We start from the raw sequence: 18,187 nt of genomic DNA, 5'->3' as shown, positions 1-18,187 counted from the left end.
GTACAGGAAGAGCACAGGCCAAGACGGAGTTACCAGGCCCTTCAGCAAGCAGGATGAGGCTTCTCACAGGGTTGATGTGAGGCTGAAAGAGCCAATACAATGGTATGTGGAAGAGTGCCCAGCATATAGTAACTGCTCATAACATTTTAATTCCACTTCTCCATGGGAGTAGTGGAATGGTCTAGACTTCTGAAGTTGCACAGATTTGGGTTCCAATTATCCTTCACTAGCGCTGACAACTTGGGGAAATGATTCCTGACTTTCAGAGTCATGTTTCTTTGTAAAATTTGGCCAACTCCAGATAGTTGTAAGGAATAAATACAGTTATTCATTGTTCAGTATTTCTGAATAACAGGGAAACAGGCCACACCCCACAGCCTAAGGGCCAATTAGGGCGCGGTCCGCCTCTCGGAAATGCAAATTACGGGAGAGTTTGCCAATCACCAAGCGCAAGCCCCGCCCCCTTTCCCCACTTCGACTCGCCCAGCTGCACTCTCTTCTCTAGACCAATCAGAGCGCAGTCCGTGCGAGCTGCGCCACGGGAGCTAGGTTCAGAAACCTCGCAGTCCAGTTAAGGGAGTGAGTTGCCATGGTCACCACTGAGGGGCGGGGCGGAAGGGCTGGCCGAGCCGAGAGAGAGAGAGAGAGAGAGAGACAGAGACAGAGGCAGATTCTGATTGGCTGCTTCCTTACTTCCTTCACCGGTGGGCCAGGTGTTTCCCCGCCTCCGTCCCGTGCCTCCCGGAGCCTCACTCCTTTCTCCTTTCTCCTCTCCTCCCGCCCCGACCAGGCGCCCCAATGGTCTCCCGGGAGGCGCGCAGTTAGAAAACCCTGAAGAAACTGCTGCAGGCTGCTGCAAGAGAGGCAGAAACCCTTTTCTATTTTTTATTTTATTTTTGGGTGCTGCGGCCCCGTGGCTTTTGGGATCTTAGTTCCCTGACCAGGGATTGAACTTGCCCCAGCAGTGAAAGCGCCGAGTCCTAACCACTACATCACCAGGGAATTCCTGGAAACCCTTTTCTAATAATGTGTTTTGCTTACAGAAGGGCGTACTTAAGTCTTCTCATCGTGTATCTGGTTTAATCCTCCAAATAGATGAGGAAAAGGAGCCTGGAAGGTTAGAAGCCGTTCCCAATACCACACAAGTAGGTTTAGGGGAACCCGGTTTTGAATGGCAGATGCATATCCAGAGTCCCCCCCCATCGCCGCCCCCACCCCAACTTTCCACTGCGCCCAAAGAGAAGTCGGGAAGTGATGCGAGAGCGGAAAAAGAGAAATTCAGAGAAAATGAGAGCCGGGAGAGAGACGAAGACCTAAAAGAAGAAAAAAAAAAAGACACGAAGGAGTCAGGCAGAGAAAAAAAGAAAGTGATTAAGAATGGAAGGAAGAGTTTTAGCAGAAAGAAGAGTCGAGAGAGGAGACAGAGATTCCCCAGAAGGCCGGGAAGCTATGAGGATGAAAAAGAAGTACAGAGACTCAGAAAGAGAAGGACAAATACCCAGAGAGCAACAGAGACCCAGAGAAAGGGGCAGTGACTCAGAGGGGGACAGAGACCTGGGAGGTTACAAAGAACAAGAGGAGAAGGGGACAGAATTGGGGATGGGGTGGGAGCAGATATGCGAGAGGAGAGGGACAAAGGCACAGAGTGAAAGGAAAGGACAGAGCTGGGGCGGTAGTGCAGAGAGAGACAGGATGAGTAGAGGGAGAGATGAGAAAAGAGAGAGGGAACTGGAGGTAGACGCCAGCGTAGCGGACGCAGGGCCCGCCCCCGTGCGCGCGCGCGCACACACACACACACACACACACACACACACACACACACACCCGCAGGAAGGAGGCGCAGTCCCGACGCACAGCAGGGTCTTTATTAAGGTGGGGCGGGCGGGGCGTTCAGGGCGCGTCCAGCACCAGCAGCTTGTGCATGTACGAGTTCAGCCAGTGGCGGCGCTCTAGGGCGGCCAGCAGCCGCGCGCGCTCCCGGAAGGCCGCATCGTCCGCCAGCGCCAGGCTCCGACGCGACTGGGGGGTGGCCGAACCCGCCCAGACCCGGCTGGGGGTGTGGAGTCTGCCGGGAGATGGAAAGAGGCGGTTTCCATGTGTCCGGGCCCGCCGCCCGCCACCTGTCCTCCCCGCGGTCTAACTCGAAGCCCTGTTACTGCACCGTCTGTGGAGTGGCTCGGTCTCTGTCCCCTGTCTCTCGCTTTCTCTGTGTGGGTCTCCGTGTCTGTGTTCACCAGGTTCGGAGCCTCCTGAATACAGAGACCGAGTCTGATGCACCTACCTGTCCGGCCCCAGCGCCCTGCGCGCGCCTGGCACACACCAAGACCCAATAAACGTTGCTCAAGGAACAAACCCGTTCCTGCTTCGGCTCCTTTCAAGTCTCTCAAAGCCTTTCTCAGAATCCTTGTGTATCTCTTTGTCTTGCTGATTCCCTGTCCACCCCCCATCTCTGTCCTCTCTCTGGGTCTCTGTTCCCCCTTTCTGAGTCTCTGTTCCCCATTCTCTTTGGGTGTCTCCCCACCTCTCTGAGTCCCCACCTCTCCTGGGAGACCTGGATGTCGTACGTACCTGAAGACCCCCGCGGGAGGCAGGGCGGCTCCTGAGGCGATGCGGTGGCCCCAGGACACAAGTAGCAGCAGCAGCAGCAGCCGTGCCCGGGGGCTCCTGGATACCTGGCGGGTCTCCATCACCTGTGGAGAGACAGGAAAGAGCTCAGTGAGGCCCGCGTCCTGGCCCAGAACCCCGACCCCACCATCCACCCCCCCCCCCGCAGCCCGTTTGCGGGGCCCCCTACCGCGCAGTGGGTTCCGGCAGCGAGGCTGGCAGCCCCCTTATATCGCCTCCACAACCCCCGCAGCGGGCAGTGACGCAGACCAGGGGGCTGGGGGCGCCAGGTCACCCCCCCACGGCTCATTAGGAGCCGCCAGCGATAATGAGGAGCCGGGGGTGGGGGCCCCGCCGCTGCCTTAGCGGCCACCCACTAATTGGGACCAGGAGCTGGGACCTGAAGAGAATTGGGAGGGGGAGAGACAGACAGAGAGAAGTGGACACAGGGGGTGTGTCAGAGGGATAAAAATAGAGGCCGGCGGAAGGACCATCAGAGCAGAAGCCAGAGACACACAGAGAGAAAGAGAGACAGGGGAAGCCGCAGAAGAGGGACTGATGGGGAGAAGCAGAGACACAGAGAGATGAAGTAACCGTGACAGGAAAGGACAAAGACAGATGACAGAGAAAAGGAAAGAGAGGAAGAAAGGGAGCAACAGAGGAAGAAAGAAGGGAAAAGGAAGGGAGAGAGAAAAGAGAGGGAAAGGGACTAAGAGAGCCAGCTAGAGATGGAGGAATGAGGGAAAGAGCACTCAGAAAGACAGGAAAGGGAAGGACAGCCAGCCTGGACAGAGGGGTCCAGAGATGAATCCAGACAGTGAGAAAACCAGAAAGAAAGAGTGAGGAATGGGGGGAGAGGGTTGGTAGGAGAAAGCAAAGGGTATGTGTGGGGGGGAGGGATGGTGAAGGCAGATATAGTGACAGGCAAAATCAGGAAAGTCTTAGAGACGCTGCAAAGAGGGGAAAGAGACTGACAAGGACCCTGACGACCCTGAGGGTGTGTCCAGGCCCTTCCCGGGGAGGAACTTGGGGGTGTTGTGAAGATAAGGCCCAATCCCCCTAACACTGGCTCTTAAGAGGGTGCCGTCTACACGATGGAATGGTAGGCAAAGTTTGGGAAGTCTCAAAGGGCAGTAGGCTGGGACCCCTGGCTTCACAGGGAGGAGAGCTTGGTTGGGCCACATCCCTCCACCAAATGATCCAGTCCCTAACTCCCTTCCCCGCTCCAGAGACAATGTCCCTTATCTCTGTCCCTTTAAAAGTTCAAGCCTGTCGCTAGGCTCCCAGGATCCCCAGGGCGGGGGTCAGGTGCGTCATGTGCACCCCTGGGACCCTACCTCCTGCCGCCCTGCCCAGAGCCATTCTGCAGCATTCACTGATCTCTGCATTCAGCTCTGCTCACCTGTTGTTATCTTGGACCCCACTGAGCAGGTAAGAGACCCCAAAGCCCAAGTGACGCTGCCTCATTTGGGTGCACGCCCACCCCACCTCCACCTGACCACAGACCTAGGCATCTCTGCCCCAGACCAGCCTCTGAGACCTTGAGATCCCAGCTCCATCCTCAATAAACAGAGACCTGAGTCCTGCCCCACAGCTCTCTCCTCCTGAAGGCTGAGGAATCCAGACCCTTATACACCTATCTCTGGAGGACAAAGACTCAGAGTTCCCAATTTCCTTCTAACTCAGGACCCAAGAGTTCCAGACACCCATTTCCCTTCTCCCCTGTAATCCAGCCCCCCTCCAAGCTTTGCTCCTTCAAAATTCTAGGCATCTGAACCTTCAAGCCTCTCTTTTCTAAAGAATGAGGAATTTAGACCCACATTTAGGGCCCTCCACCCTCTGGGAGCCAGGACTCTGAACCCCCAGCAGCCTTCTTGACCAGGTTCCAGGAGTCTCCCTCCTCCCCCAGTTACAGGCATTTAGGCCCCCTCCTCCCTCAAATCCAGACGTTCAGGCCCCCAGCCCCCAGGCTTTCCTTCTGAGCCTCCTCTAATGTAAACAACTGTTGAGTGAAGGTGTCCCCAGGGCCCTTGGAGAGGAAGAAATCCCATGTTCCCCTCAGAGGTCTACACCCTTCGAAGCCGAAGTCAGGGAGGTCTTGGGGGCTTGGAAAGGTGTGTTTCTTTCCCAATTTTCCTGGGACCCCTTAGGGAAACAGATAAGGAAATTTACTACGACTCCCAAGAAGCCCTGCGCCTCAGTCTCCCTTAGCTACGGCGGCTACCGCCTCACAGCCTTCAGGGAGTTGCAGGTGGCTTCTCCTTTACCAGGCGCCCCGAGCTGGGCGGAGACGCGGTCTACCCGGAGACCAGTGGGCGTGGCCTCCGGAGTCGCCTCCCTGGCGACTTCTGGCTTTAACCCCTTCCTTCCCGCTCCCCCACTGCTACAGGTAAATCCCAGAGCTATGAAATCCTTCAGCCCGATCCTCTTGCTTCTCGTCTTTCTCTTCGCCTGGCTGGGTTCCAAGGCTGCCCCTTCGGCCTCACCGCCTGAGGGTTCCGACTTCTCGCGGATAGACCACCCCTCTCAGCCCTCCCCTCCTGCACCTGAAAATTCCACTCTCAATGGGCCTATCCCAGAATCCCCCAGGACCGCTTATCCTGAGCCCTGCAAGACACCTCATGTGGTTTCCCCTGAGCCCTCCCCCCTTGAATTCACTGAGACCCCCAACACTGACCTCCGAGAAAGCCCACAACCAGAGTCTCCTGAGGCCCCCAAACCTAACTCACTCAACACCTCAATATCAGAATCCCTGGAGACCCTCCAAATTAAACCCTTCAAAATGACATATCCAGAACCTTCTGAGACCCCCAAACATGACCCAACTGAAATTCCACACACAGAATCCCCTGAGACCCCCAAACCTAATTCCTCCAAAACTTCACGCCCAACATTTCCTGAAACCCCAAACCCTGCCCCTACACAAACTCCACACCAAGAATCCCCAGAGATTTCCAAACATAGCTCCACTGAAATCTCACATGCAGAAGCCCCTGAGACCCCAAATCCTGACCCCACCAAGACCTTTGACCCCAAATCTCCAGAGACCCGTGACCCTGACACCACTGAGACCCCAAATTCTGAATTCCTCCAGACACTCCATCTTGACCCTACCGAAACCCCCCGCCCAGCATCTCACGTAGGCCACAATCCCAGCCCCACTGAAGTTCCCCACACAGAATTCCCCACCCCCCGCTACCAAGATGCAACAGAGATCCTCCGAGCCTCCGATCCTGAGGTCTCCACTAGTCTTCCCCCAGAAACGCCTGCACCCTTCAAGGAAGAAGTTACTGCCCTAAATGAGCTGCCCCTGAATCCCAAATCAGAAACCCTTGCAGCCACCCAGCCCGACGCCCTTAAATTGCCCACCTCAGAATCTCCTGGGGCCGCTGATCTGAAAGTCCCCCAGAACTCTAGCCCTGAAGGGCCCGACGCCCTTCCTCCCTCAGCCCGGACTGTGAGGTCCCCTGCTCCTCCAGGGGCCCCCAATCAGCCGGCCCCTGTCACTCCGCGGGCCCCCCAGCGGCGCAGCCGAGGTGAGAGAGTCCACACTACCATCGTGGTGGAGCGAGTGAAGGACACTGGTGAGGGGCTAGGACCCGGGCTCCTGGGTCGAAAGGAGGAGAAGGCTGTAAGCCCCTCTTCGGAGTCTGAAGCGGGGAGGAGGCTGAGGGCTGGTACTGCGGGGTCTGAGGGAGGAGAGACTGGGGGCCGGGGCTCCCGGATCCAAGGGAGGAGGAGGGTGGGATCTGGCTTCCTGGGTCTGAGGGTGGAGGGGGCTAGGAGTTTAGACTGCTGTTCCTGGGCCTCCTTCCTTCAGGCGTGACCCTGGTGGGGCGTCCCCGGGGCGAGGCAGGCGGGGCCCTGTGCCTATTCCTCGCCGGGACCGGGCTGATTATTGGCATTTTCCTGCTCCTGTGGTGTCTCTACCGCCGGGCGGCTCGACACCGGCCCTTCGCACGCCACCGGCTCCCGAACGACGGAGATGAACCGGGTGAGCAACCCCTGTAGCGTCCCGCTCCTTGAATGCCTGCACGTTTCCTTCACCTGGTTTCGCCTGGCACTTCAGGGCACCCTACCTAAAAGTACAGGTCCCCATCCAAGGCCAGTAGAAGCCCTGAACCCTCCAGGGTCAGGTTCTGCCCCCCAGTCTTCTGAAATTTCACACACGCATGTCCAGTTCCTCCCCCAGCCCAGCCGGGAGTTGCCGCACGCTCGGAGCCGCAGGTCCCTACAAGCCCCGCCCCTTCCCCCCTCCAGGAGCGCGGCAGGCCCCGCCCCTGCTGCGTGGACGCCACGCCCCCTCGTCTATTCAGGGGTCCTTTAATTCAAAATCCCCGCTCTAATGGAAGGTCGGAATCCTCTTCCCTGTCTCCTCATTGGCCAGCGGCTCAGGAGAGGGGACAGGCCCCCTGTCAGCCTACGGATGACCTCTTTCCTTTGTCCCCACAGTTATGCATTTGGACGTCCCGAAGGACCCCTACAACCTCTACTTTTATGCTCCGGACGTCTGGGTCCCTTCACACATCGCTACCAAGCAGCCACTGCCCACACCCCCACTGCCACCCAAGCTGTCTCCGCCGCCCCGCGGGGGCCGCCCCCAGCGCCTGGAACCTCTCTCCCCCTCCACGCTCCCCAACGACTTCGTGTGAGCCCCTCAAGACCTGCACCTTCCCCAGACGGAGGAAGGACCCAGAGGTCCTGTCCTCCTGGCCCGCTTTGCTACATAGGGGTCCTCTCGGATAGAGGGTCCTACACGCAGAGCTGCTTTAGATGTCAGCGGAGAACACAGTCTGAGGACGAATAAATCACGTGTTCCCACAGCTAGACAACTCCTCTGGCCTAAGTCCTGGGGGAGGTGAGTGGCTGGGGTCCTAGGATCCCGGATGTGAGGAGGGAGGAGGCTGGGGGCCTGGACTCCTGGGTCTCAGGGAGAAACGTGTTGGGGACTCCCAAGGCCAATGACGACTGGGTGTATACACCAAAGCATTTTATTGGGAGAGGGGCAGGGCAGGATTTACAATCACAGAGACAGAGACACAAAGACACAACCCTGCCCCGGGGAAAAGCACCCCTTTTCCCCAGCCCCATTCCCTTTCCTGGGATTCTGTGACTTCTCCTATATATGTCCCCCAAATTCTAAGCCGAAATAGGGGAATCTGAGAGGGGAAGGATCCCAGATTTGGAGTCATTTAGCCCCTGAGGGAGACAACAAATGGCCACTGAGAAAATGAGGGCAGTTTGAAACCACCCAGAAGAATAAAGTGCAAGGAATTGGGGGGAAGAGGAGCATCTTGAAACCACCATGGGAAAGTTCAATGCCGGTGGCTTCAAACCATTGAGTTGATGGACTTGAGCAGCCACTATTTAGACCTGAAAACCATGTCAGAAAAAGTGCATGGGAGTGAAGAGAGGCATATTGTTAAAACTGCCATTTTGGTTGTTTCCCTAGGTATTGTGCTAAGCTAGGGAGAAGGTCTTGGGGAATTTGGTGCTTCAGCAGAATATGCTGGTGGAGGGAGGGGTGAAGAGGTGGGGGGGGGGTGCTTGAAACTGCCATTTCCCTTCAGAAACGCTGGTGAGAATCAATCCCTAGTATGGCAGGGATGGGTGATTAGGTAAACCAACTTGGAAAATGCGGAATAGAGTTGGGAGAGATTTGAAACTTCTAGAGGAAGACCTTGAATTTTTCTGAAAGGGGAGGGGGGGCTGAGTAATCTCAGGGCTTCTTAGCCTGAGAGTCCCTGGGGTTCAAGGAAAGGGGGAGGTGCCCAAAACCACAAGAGAGAGTAAGAGATTGAACTGTCCATTCAAATAAAGCCCTGAAAGGAGAGATTTGAAACCACTGAGGCAGAAAAAGTGGAGAAGGGAACCTTTAGGGGAATTTGGGTATCCTTGAAACTGCCAGTCTGCAGCTTCACTACCCCTGAGAGGCAATTGGGAGGGGAAGAGGATTTGACAGCACTGGGAACAAGGGAGAGTGCTTCTTAGGCCTGAGGCAGGACAGAGAGGACTGGGGTTCCTTGACACTGTCACTCAGGCCAGAGATGTGTGGAATGGAGGTCCTGGAAACTGCCATCCAGTGGGAGGCACATGGTCAGTAGTCCCGGACAGGGGGTGGGGGTCTTGGGGGTTGAACTGTGCTGTGTGTAGCTCCATAGGAGGGAGGGGGAGCAGGGGGTGCCCCGGGGGGCTCAGCCTCATCCTCCATTTCGCTTTCGTCACTGCCAGCCAGCTGGTCGTGGCCAACAAAGCCACATTTCTCTTCGCTCATCTCCTCAGGCTCCGCCCACGGCTGCTTCTCTCCGGAAGCGAAGACCCCGTAGAAGATAACTCCTCCATAGTGCACCAGGGAGGCAATGAGGAACACATACTGCCACTCCTCCCGAGTCTGGGGCAGGGACAATGGGGAGGTGAAGTCAGAGGACAGAGAAACAGGAGGTGGAGAGAGAACCTGAGTGTGTGTGTGGGGGAGGCCCAGAGAAAGGGAGACCGAGATCCAGAAGGAGGCTGAAAGAGACCCAGAGAGGGCAGGGATGGAGCCCAGGGAGGGTGGCGCGCGTCAGGAAGGTAATATACACACATTTGGAGGGCAAGTGGGTCAGGGCCCGCGCACGGACCTTGTGCTTAGTCATGGCACCCACGATGATGGGGCACACCATGCCGGACAACGTGCCCACGCCGTTGGAGATGCCCATGAGAATGCTGGCGTAGCGCGGGGCGATGTCCAGGTGGTTCACGTTGAACCCTGGCAAGGCGAGCCGGGAGACGTCACAGCCGATTCTCGCTCGAGTGACTCCTCCCCGACCCCTACCTCCCCCCTCCCCGCCGTTCTGCTCTTTTGCGAGGCTGGGAGGTCCCCTTCCTGGGCCAGGAAGTTCCCCACAGAGGTGAGCAGAGTTCCCCCAAGGGGCGGGTCGGCGGTTCTCACCAGAGATGGCGAAGCCGCTGAAGCCCACTGCGAGGACCAGGAAGGAGATGGCCACGCCCTTGGAGTGCGAGTAGCCGACCACCAGCAGCAGCGTGGCTTCCATGCCAAAGCCTACAGAGAGCCGCTTATCTGAGCGCAGGCCGCCCCACGCCTCTCCGGACCCGTTCCCGCCGCAGCCGACCCCTATTCGCCCCAGTCTGGGCACTTGCACGCCTGTCGCTGGCTTCGTTCCCCATTCTGTCCGCGCCCGCCCTAACCAAGCCCTCACCTCCCCAGTGCCTGGCCCTGGACCACGCGCACAGGCTCGCCGCCCCGACCCGGCCCTCCGTGGCCCCACCCACTGACTAGGCCACGCCCTGAAGACGCAGGGTCCAGGCCCCACCCAGGCACCTTCGCACCTTCCCTCTCTGTCCCTATTCATTACACTCAGATCTTTGTCTCTCCAGGTCCCCCCTCTTCATCACCCAGTTCCCATCCTACTCTGGCCAGCCTCGTATAGACCCCGTCCTTCCAGACCCAGCGTGGTCTGGTCTTTGCTCCACCTGGACAGCCATACCCGCCTTGCCCTTCTACCCCTCGGCCCCTGAGGCTGCCACCTGCCATTCTGTTCCAGCCAAGTCTGGTCTCACCCTGGCTCAGCCTTTTTGGACGCGCCCCTGGGCACGCCCTCCGACCTCTGCCCCTTCCCCAGAGTCCGGCCCCCTAGATCTGCCCCACGGCGCTCTGCCCCTCCCAGGCTGTCCCAGACCAGATCCAGGCCCCGCCCCACTCACCCCCACAGTTCATCAACTTGCGCACGTTGGTGGTGGACATGATACGGCGGCTCCTGAGGAAGTCGGCGATCTGGCCTCCAATGGGCACGATGATAGTCATGACCAGGTGAGGCAGCGCCGACACCAGGCCCACCTGCGCCAGCGGGCGTACAGGGAGGGGGCTCAGGGGCCACGTGCCCGGGGTCTCTGCGGCTCAGGTACCACTGGCTCCTCCCTGTGCCCCGATCCAACCCCTTGGGATCCAGGTCCCTCTCCTTCCCCCCTCAACCCCTGCCGCTCCCTCAGCACCCTCCCTTCTGGGCCCAACCTTGCTGATCTCAAAGCCGAACACTTCTTCGAAGTAGGCGGGCTGGGAGATAAGAAGCAAGTAGAACGTCCAACTGCGGCAGAAGTTGGCCACGATAATGGCGTAAACTGGCATGGACGTGAAGAAGCGCCGCCAGGGTGTGTTAAACTTCTGTGGTGGGCGAGAGGAGGGACGGCTAAGACAGAGAGCAGGGCTGGGCGCTCTGCGTGTCCCTATAGGGATCCCACTACAGTCCCGCAGAGACCCAGGTTTCCCGATCTCACTAAAACCTCCAAGGACGCAGGGTCGCCAGCCTGACCACGTCCCCATGGGAACGTTGGCATCCTAGCCTCACAGGAACACTTCAGGGATGCAGGGGTCCCGACTCTACAGTGGCCCTCAGGTTGGCAGGTGTCCGGAGCCCACGATGACCTCCAGAGACTCATAAATGTGGACCCAAGAGCCTCTTTCCACCCAATTACGCCCCCTAATTCTAGCCTCACCCACCCCAAGGTCTAAGCAAAACCTCACATTCTAATCCGCCTCTGCAGCTTTAACCACGCCCACCAGTGGTTCCGCCCACCTCGCCCCCGAGCCCTGCTCTCAGCACCTGCTAATGCCGTTCTCTCCGGGCTTTAACCCCGCCTCCTAGGTTCTAGCTCCATCCACCTTGCGTTCCCATCAAGTCTCCTCTAAATGTCTATGGAAACCCACCAAGATCTACATGCAGTGCGGGTTCAAAGCCCATTTTTCTCCCGCGTCCCTGCCTCGATATCTCTCCTCTCCCCACCACGCCCCCGCCCCGCAGGTTTGGGCCCGGACCGTGACGGGGTTCATGAGTTTGGCGCTCTCGCCGATGGCGTCCTCGATGTACTTGCGCTCCTCCTCGGAAATGCTAGGGTGCAGCGCCGGGGACTCGTAGGAGACGAGCAGCCAGAACAGGTACCAGAATATCCCGAAGCTGCCTGGGGGGTTCAGGAGGGGGATGGAAGCGAGGTGATGACCGGCCTCGCTCTGCCCCAGCGCCACCCGGACCCAGGCGTCCGGGCCCCTCACCGTAGACGTAGAACACAGAGCTCCATCCTGAGTACTGCACCAGGACCCCGGCGAGAGGCATCGCGACCACTGCCCCAGCATAGGAACCTATGGGGGATGATACAGGATGGAGAAGAGTCCCATTCTCCCTCAAATGCAATAGAGCGGATTCCCAGCCCCCACCTTTCTGGGACACAGATGTACAAGCCACAGCCCCTCCTCCCTCAGATACTTCAGTCTGGGTCACCAGCCCCCTCCTCTCTCAGACTCGGGAGTCCAAGCCCTCATTCCCCTCCTTCCTAAGACCTAAGAGTCCATACTCCAGCCCCCTACGTCCTCAGACCCACAAGGCTGGATCCCAGCCCCTTCCTCTCACCGCAAAAGGCTGTTGTTGCCAGGCGACTCCGCTCTAAGGGCGGGGCCCATTTGCTCCAGATCCCGTGGCAGGCGGGGTACGTGACCCCCTAGGGAGGAGAAAGCGAAAGTCAACGAGAAGAGGCGGGGCTAGAACGGCGGCGGGGGTCATAGGGGGCGGAGCTTTACCTCTACCAACCCCTGCAGGATCCTCACGAAGATGACACAGCCATAGTGGACACGGGCAGCCGAGGGGATCAACATGTTTAGAGTGGAGGTAGCCACAATAGCAAAGCCAAAAACCCTGATAGGAAGAGTTCGTGGTCCGAGGAAAGTGTCCAGCTATCCCGCCATACCTAGGATTCTGCCCTTTCCTCCCACAGCAGGCGAGGCCCTGCGCCCCCAGAACCCCAGGCCCCACCTTCTCTGTGACCCCCACCTTCCACAATCACAAGCCCCGCCTTTCTCTAGGACCCCGGTCCAGAACCCAGGCTCCTCCCATTTTCCCGGAGTCAGACCCCAAATGCAAGGCCAAACCCTCTAACTCCACCCACACTCTGCCGCCCACTTTGAGACCCCACCCCATACCTGTTGGCTGCGAATTTTTGGCAAATAAATCCTCCAGGAATCTGGGTGACAATGTAGCCCCAGAAAAAGGAGCCGTGTATGAGGCCAACAGTCTCTGGATCCCAGCTGAACTGAGCTTTCTGTGGGCCAAAAGTCACATCAAACCAGCATCTCTGCCCCAGGTTCTGCTCCTCCACCAATCAGCACCCACAGACAGTCCCTCATCCAATCAGCAACAAGGATCCCCTCTCGCCTTCAAAACACCTGCCAATCAGAGCTCGTGCCACCTACCCCAACTCTGCTCCTCCATGTTGCTAGGACGGCACTACCTTAGCAGTGGGGCCCGTTGCTGCCTAGAAGCCTAGCTCTGCCTGCTTCCCTGTCTCAGGGTCCCTTCTCTGAATGTCTAGGGGCCCATATATGGGGGTGGGGATTCTTTCTCCACTTTTAACCAATGTACAAACCGTTTGCTGATTGACCAGGATGGGGTCTAGGCAGGGACAAGAAGTAGCCAAAGGGTCGGGCCTGATTGGAAGGGAACAAGGGGCGGGTAGGCCACAGGCCAAATCAGGAATTTTTTTCTGAGGCGGGGTCATGGCCTATACCGAAATTAAAATAGGGAGAAAGTCTGAAATGAGGCGGGGCTTTAGGTAACGACCAGAGCAGATGGGGGAGGGATTTAAGCAATGGTGGAACTTCAGAAAATCCAGAATCAAAATTCACAATGGAGCCTGAGTTGCGCCTGGCATTAAGATGCAACACTGGAACAGTTGTGGGACGCAGGTGGAGTAAAGTTGCTAGGAGGCCCAAAATGGAGCAGGGGCAACACGTAGGGAACCTAATGATGGGCAGTCTGCATTTTGAAATCAGAGACCTGAAACAAATAGGGGCGGGGCTTCGTTTAGATAGGGGCGGGGCTTAGGAAGGGAAGAGCCCCGAGATGAGATGGAGCTGAAGGAGCAGCACACATGGGCGGGGCTATCAGGCTGTGGTGTGGAAGGGGCGTGGTGTGGGCTGGTGTGACGTCATCAGAGGGCGGGGCAGTGTTATCAGCAGCCTGAGGTAGCGCCCGCCCTGAGCTACCTGCACCACCACGTGGCCCCCGCGGCGGGTCGTGCTGTTGTTGACCATGGAGACAATGGCCACGCCCAGGTTGCAGCGGATGCCGAAGCTGATGCAGAAGCCCAGGCCGCTCATGATGGCGATAATGTAGCGGCGAGGGAGACCAAAGCAGGTGCAATCCACGACCGGCGGGTCCCGGGTCTGTGTCGTCACCGGGCGCCCATCAGCACTCAGCTCCAGCGTCTCTGCACCTTCCTGCCGCTTCTCCAGAAGACTGAGAGGCAGCAAGGGTCAGACTCGGACGTCCAGTCCCCAGGCCCCTCCTCCCATGACACAACAGTCCAGGGCAAAATCTGCTTTTCAAGACCCGGGATTCTAAGCCCGCACTCCCTCTTCCCCCAGGAGTCCAGCCCCTGACTCCTTTCTCCCTCTCTGGATCCAGGAATCTGGACCCCGGTCTCAATCTCCCTCAGATGAGGAATTTGCACCCCCAGGCCCTTCCTCCCTCAGACTAGAGTGCGGAACTCCTCAGTTCCCTTCTCCCCCAGCCTTGTCACCTCTTGACTCAGTTGTTTTAGACCCAGGCTACCCTTTGCAATCCAAAACCCTGTGACCCCAGCCCTCCCGGCCAAGGTCCAGAGACACTCTCCAGCCCCCTCTTCCAGATATGAGCCTATTTGAGGAAGCAAAAGGCACTAAGGAGATGCTTCAGCAAAGGTGTCAAAAGAACAGATGCTTCTCAGCCACGTCTGCTATATACACGGTCCCCCCTCCTCCCCTGCCCCCTGTGGCACGCCCTTCCCTGCTTCCAGGCACCAGGTGTGGGCCTGACATCCAGCTGACTCCATTCAGCCACTGGAAGCCCATTCCCACGGGTTGGGGGTGCAGAGACGTCCAGGGCACTGGAATCCAGCAGCCCAGATGGATATCCCTGGAGAACCTTGAGTTCAGGCTGTCAGCCTCGGGGGTAGGGAGGAGGAGTGGTGGGAGGTGTCCTGGCAAGGGACAGATGGCCCTGGTAGGGGGATTGGCTCAGTCCCCAGCGAGGCTCTCGCCCCCGCCTGTTCTGGATCCAGGATTGAGTCTGTGATGATGTATAGGGTACTTGGAGGGCCACCTCAAATCCAGAGAGAGGCTGCAGGGAGAAAGAGGTGCCCTGAGACAAGTGTGAAAAGATTCAAAAGGAGGGCTACAGAGACAGGGTGGAGAGTGCAGAGGCTGAGAGAAAGAGGGTCAGAGACACAGAGGAAGGAGAGAGACCCAGAGAGAAGGGGACAGATATCCAGAGAGAGAGAGGCAGACATCCAGTCAAGAAGAGAATAAGACAGGGGCAGAGACCCTGAGAGAAGGTGGGGGGCAGCACAAAGACCCTGAGAAGGATAGGGACAGAAACCCAGAGAGGGACCCGAAGTCAGGTAGGGACAGAAACCCAGGAGAGAGAACGTAGAGGCAGAGACCCAGAACGCTGAGAGAAAGATGGAGAGATTAGGAGCGTGAGGAGAGACAGACTAGGGATATGATTTGTGAGGTGCGGCCCCTCTCCGAGGCGGGTAGGCAGCCAGGGGATCGGGCTGGATCCCAGGAAAGGGCTAGAACAGATGGAGGCGAGGGAGACTGGGACGGGGGAGGAAAGAACAGCCAGACGGTCTGGGAGGAGGCGGGTGGAAGAGATGAGAACAGCAGCCCTCCCCATCCTAGAACTTAAGGAAGTGGAGGAGGGGGTTAAGAAACGGGGGGTTAGGTGGAGAAAGGGATGGGGGAGCTGACAGAACCTGGGGGGATGCGGAATGAGACCCTGGGCAGAGAGCCAGAGGGAGGGGAATGGAAGCCCCCAGAACGAATAGCACAGGGTGGTAGGGACTGCCCCCCATCAGAACAGGCCAGCCAATGAGATTAGAATTTGAGCCAGGTTGCTCTCACATGCTATTTGACCCTGAAACTCAAGATATGATTGCAGCCCCTGAAATGTGATATTCATTGTTAATGGATCGTAGATCAAGGTTTTCTACACCGAGGGAGGCAGTCTCAGTATTCCATACCTATGAAATGGGGGCAAGAGTAGAATGTGAGGTTACAAAGAGGGAACTTCCAGGTGATATTATCATTTCAGAAGAAGAGAACCAGGGATGCAGAGATGAAGGTGGCCCCAATACTTCACAGAGGACAAGAACAGAGAGGGGAGACCCAGGATGGGGTCCCTTTGCCTCTCTGGATGCCTGGAACTCAGGTCTAGGGACTTGGTGAGGAAAAGCAGCACTTAGGAGGCAGGTAACCAAAATGAAGAAGGTGTCTCAACCTCCCTCTCTGGGTCTCTGCCTCTGCTTCTTGCAGATTCTCAGTCCACTCCCCTCTCCCCCGTCGCAGGTCTCTGTCCTCTTACATCCCTTTGGTTCTCCCTTATCTTCCTATTGTACAACTGAGGAAACTGAGGCTCAGGAAGCGGAGGTACCATGTCCAAGGTCACACACAAGAGTAGCAATGGGGCCTGATCACTTCCTGGCCCTCAGCATCACCCCTCCCAAGGCCTGGCTCTCAGAAAGGAGGTATTTTGGCTCCTGTCTCTCCTGTATTCCCCTTCCCCGCCTTGTCCTTGTCCCAAGTCACCTGGGTTACCGTGTGTTTACTGGTCTGAGGGAGTTTTCCACCCACTCCAGCATCACTCATCTCGAGGGAGTCTGCAGCCTCCATCCCAGACTTGGTAGGGAGACTGACCTGGGTTCGAATGATGCCATATTTACTCAGCCATTGTCTCTCCCCACCCTTTTCCAACTGTGCCTCAGTTTCCCCAGCTTTGTCTAGAGGATTAAAAGGAATCAGGGTGTTGTGTCCAATACAGGGCATTCCCCCCGTCTCGCCAACCATCAAAGTGAATCCCAGGATTCAGATGCTCTTCTGGGCTCAAACTCCTTGGTGACTGTCCTGGTGGGAGCCCTGAACTCTGGGGTCTCTAGGGGCTCAGAAGGCAGCTCAGAGAGGTGACGGTAAAGCAGAGACAGATGGAGAGAAACCCAAACACAGAGAAGCTGAGAAACGGAGACTGAGGGAGAGGGTCTGAGAAACACATCCCTCCCGCTGCCGTATCCCTTCCCAGACCCTCCACCAGCACGTCTCTCCCTCTCCTGACTTCACACTGATGTATTTTGAGAAACTCGTGAAAGGAGGTGAGAAAAAGGGTGGGGAGGGGCTGGAAGATTAGGAAAAGAAGGGGTGAGGTTATCTCATCTCCCCACCCCCCTCCCGTCACTGTGCCATCCTCCTGCCCCCTCCCTTCTGTCCAGCTTTTTTCCCATCTCTCACGGTACTGGAGGCCGGGTTAACTTTGGAGCTAGGAGGTGATCTGCAGCAAGCAGGACTAGTGTTAGACTTAGAGAAGGACTTGCATGGTCTAGTGAGCTGGTCAATCAAAGATGGGATCAGAGCTGCAGGCCAAGGGGACCCAAGGGTCTGAGGGAATGGCTGCGGGGGCATGGTGCTGATGAGGCCATCTCCTCCCAGCACTGGGGCCAGATATTTTTAGGCTTCTCCGCAGCTGAGTAATTTCTCTGACTTGGAGCCAGGGCTGGGGTTGGGGGTGAGAGACTCGGGAGAGGTGTCCAGACTGCTCTGGGGACACCCAGGTCACTGGGGTCATCTCCTTGGCTGGAAGGAAGTCTCTGTGAGCTCTAGCCTGTACCCTTTGGGAAGTCTGTCCTAACCCCAGGAGCCTAATTTTTGGCCGGCAACTCCCTTCTCCACTAGAGACCCAGGATACCCTGGCTTCTTCCTCCCAGCTTAACTCTCCTCAAGGACAAGGACCAATGGGCCCCAATCCGATTTAGCTTCAGATTAAACTCTCTGAGAGATGGAAACTGACAAACACACAGAGACGGAGAGACCCGGGGTGGAGGAATAAAAACCCAGAGAGAGGGTCAGAGACCCAAAGGAGAGGGTCAGAGACCCTAGGGCAGGGAGTTGGGGGACAGAGATTCAGAGAGACAGCGACAAAGACCTAGACAGAGGTGTTGTAGAGAGCTAGTGAGAGCAATGGCCAGAGAGCGGGACAGAGACTCAGAGATAAAGGGAAACAGAGACCTAGAGCTTCTCTCTAGGAAGCTCTCTAGGAAGAGATCTCAAGAGAGGAAGCAGAGAGAAGATAGGTGAACGGAGACCCAGAAGCGGGGGAGGGAGTCAGAGACCCAAACGAGGGGGATATATAATCCCAGAGAAAAGAGCAGAGCCTGGGATGGGGTGGGGCGCAGAAGAATGATGGATGAGACAAGACTAGGGAGAGCGGCGCCGTCGGAGACTGAGGGAGAAAACTGGACAGATGGGTGCCCCCCCCACCCATGGGTATCGCCTGTCTAGCTGTCCGTCTGCGCCCAGGTGGGAATGAGCGTCCTCCTCGGACCCTAGCGCTCTTCCCCGCCCAGGACCCCCCACCCCCACCCCGTGCTCACCGGTGCAGCTTCCCGAGGGCACGACCCGCCAGCTTCCGAAACTCCTCCTGGCGGAACTCCATGGTGGCTGCCCCTGCTGCTGGTCCCTCCCCCCCCCGCCGATCCCCCCGCCCGCGGGCCCGGGCGGCCGCGTCCGGGT

General features: G+C 57.6%; 3 protein-coding genes across 3 annotated transcripts; 1 reads left to right on the top strand and 2 right to left on the bottom strand.

Annotated features, from left to right (window-relative positions):
- Positions 1-1,861: 1,861 nt before the first annotated feature.
- On the bottom strand, positions 1,862-2,687 carry PTH2 (parathyroid hormone 2). Its single transcript, XM_007112412.3, has 2 exons — positions 2,569-2,687; positions 1,862-2,065 (listed from the first exon to the last, which is right to left on the bottom strand). The coding sequence occupies exons 1-2, from the start codon at positions 2,685-2,687 to the stop codon at positions 1,891-1,893; spliced, it is 294 nt and encodes a 97-aa protein (XP_007112474.2). The 3' UTR covers positions 1,862-1,890.
- A 2,321-nt stretch (positions 2,688-5,008) lies between these two features.
- Positions 5,009-7,256, top strand: GFY (golgi associated olfactory signaling regulator). Its single transcript, XM_007112413.1, has 3 exons — positions 5,009-6,188; positions 6,425-6,598; positions 7,057-7,256. The coding sequence occupies exons 1-3, from the start codon at positions 5,009-5,011 to the stop codon at positions 7,254-7,256; spliced, it is 1,554 nt and encodes a 517-aa protein (XP_007112475.1).
- A 321-nt stretch (positions 7,257-7,577) lies between these two features.
- On the bottom strand, positions 7,578-18,125 carry SLC17A7 (solute carrier family 17 member 7). The gene is made up of 12 exons (XM_024132659.2): positions 18,049-18,125; positions 13,634-13,886; positions 12,572-12,690; positions 12,173-12,287; positions 12,006-12,093; positions 11,651-11,737; positions 11,417-11,559; positions 10,616-10,765; positions 10,309-10,441; positions 9,536-9,646; positions 9,225-9,352; positions 7,578-8,995 (listed from the first exon to the last, which is right to left on the bottom strand). Exons 1-12 carry the CDS (start codon positions 18,108-18,110, stop codon positions 8,702-8,704), a joined length of 1,683 nt encoding a protein of 560 aa, XP_023988427.1. The 5' UTR covers positions 18,111-18,125; the 3' UTR covers positions 7,578-8,701.
- Positions 18,126-18,187: the final 62 nt, after the last annotated feature.

This window comes from Physeter macrocephalus, unplaced genomic scaffold (genome assembly GCF_002837175.3).
Source record: "Physeter macrocephalus isolate SW-GA unplaced genomic scaffold, ASM283717v5 random_13, whole genome shotgun sequence".
NCBI lineage: Eukaryota > Metazoa > Chordata > Mammalia > Artiodactyla > Physeteridae > Physeter > Physeter macrocephalus.
This window is presented reverse-complemented; position numbering and strand designations above follow the sequence as displayed.

What these genes read in the sequence shown, in the direction of transcription:
- PTH2 (XM_007112412.3), bottom strand. Translation starts at nt 2,687, where the DNA reads ATGGAGACCCGCCAGGTATCCAGGAGCCCCCGGGCACGGCTGCTGCTG. An exon ending in CCTCCCGCGGGGGTCTTCAG is followed by an intron (nt 2,066 to 2,568) that starts GTACGTACGACA and finishes ATCTCCCGGCAG; the next exon opens with ACTCCACACCCCCAGCCGGG.
- GFY (XM_007112413.1), top strand. Translation starts at nt 5,009, where the DNA reads ATGAAATCCTTCAGCCCGATCCTCTTGCTTCTCGTCTTTCTCTTCGCC. An exon ending in GGAGCGAGTGAAGGACACTG is followed by an intron (nt 6,189 to 6,424) that starts GTGAGGGGCTAG and finishes TCCTTCCTTCAG; the next exon opens with GCGTGACCCTGGTGGGGCGT. An exon ending in GAACGACGGAGATGAACCGG is followed by an intron (nt 6,599 to 7,056) that starts GTGAGCAACCCC and finishes TTGTCCCCACAG; the next exon opens with TTATGCATTTGGACGTCCCG.
- SLC17A7 (XM_024132659.2), bottom strand. Translation starts at nt 18,110, where the DNA reads ATGGAGTTCCGCCAGGAGGAGTTTCGGAAGCTGGCGGGTCGTGCCCTC. An exon ending in CAAAAATTCGCAGCCAACAG is followed by an intron (nt 12,288 to 12,571) that starts GTATGGGGTGGG and finishes TCTTCCTATCAG; the next exon opens with GGTTTTTGGCTTTGCTATTG. An exon ending in TCGGCTTTGAGATCAGCAAG is followed by an intron (nt 10,442 to 10,615) that starts GTTGGGCCCAGA and finishes CCGCTGGCGCAG; the next exon opens with GTGGGCCTGGTGTCGGCGCT.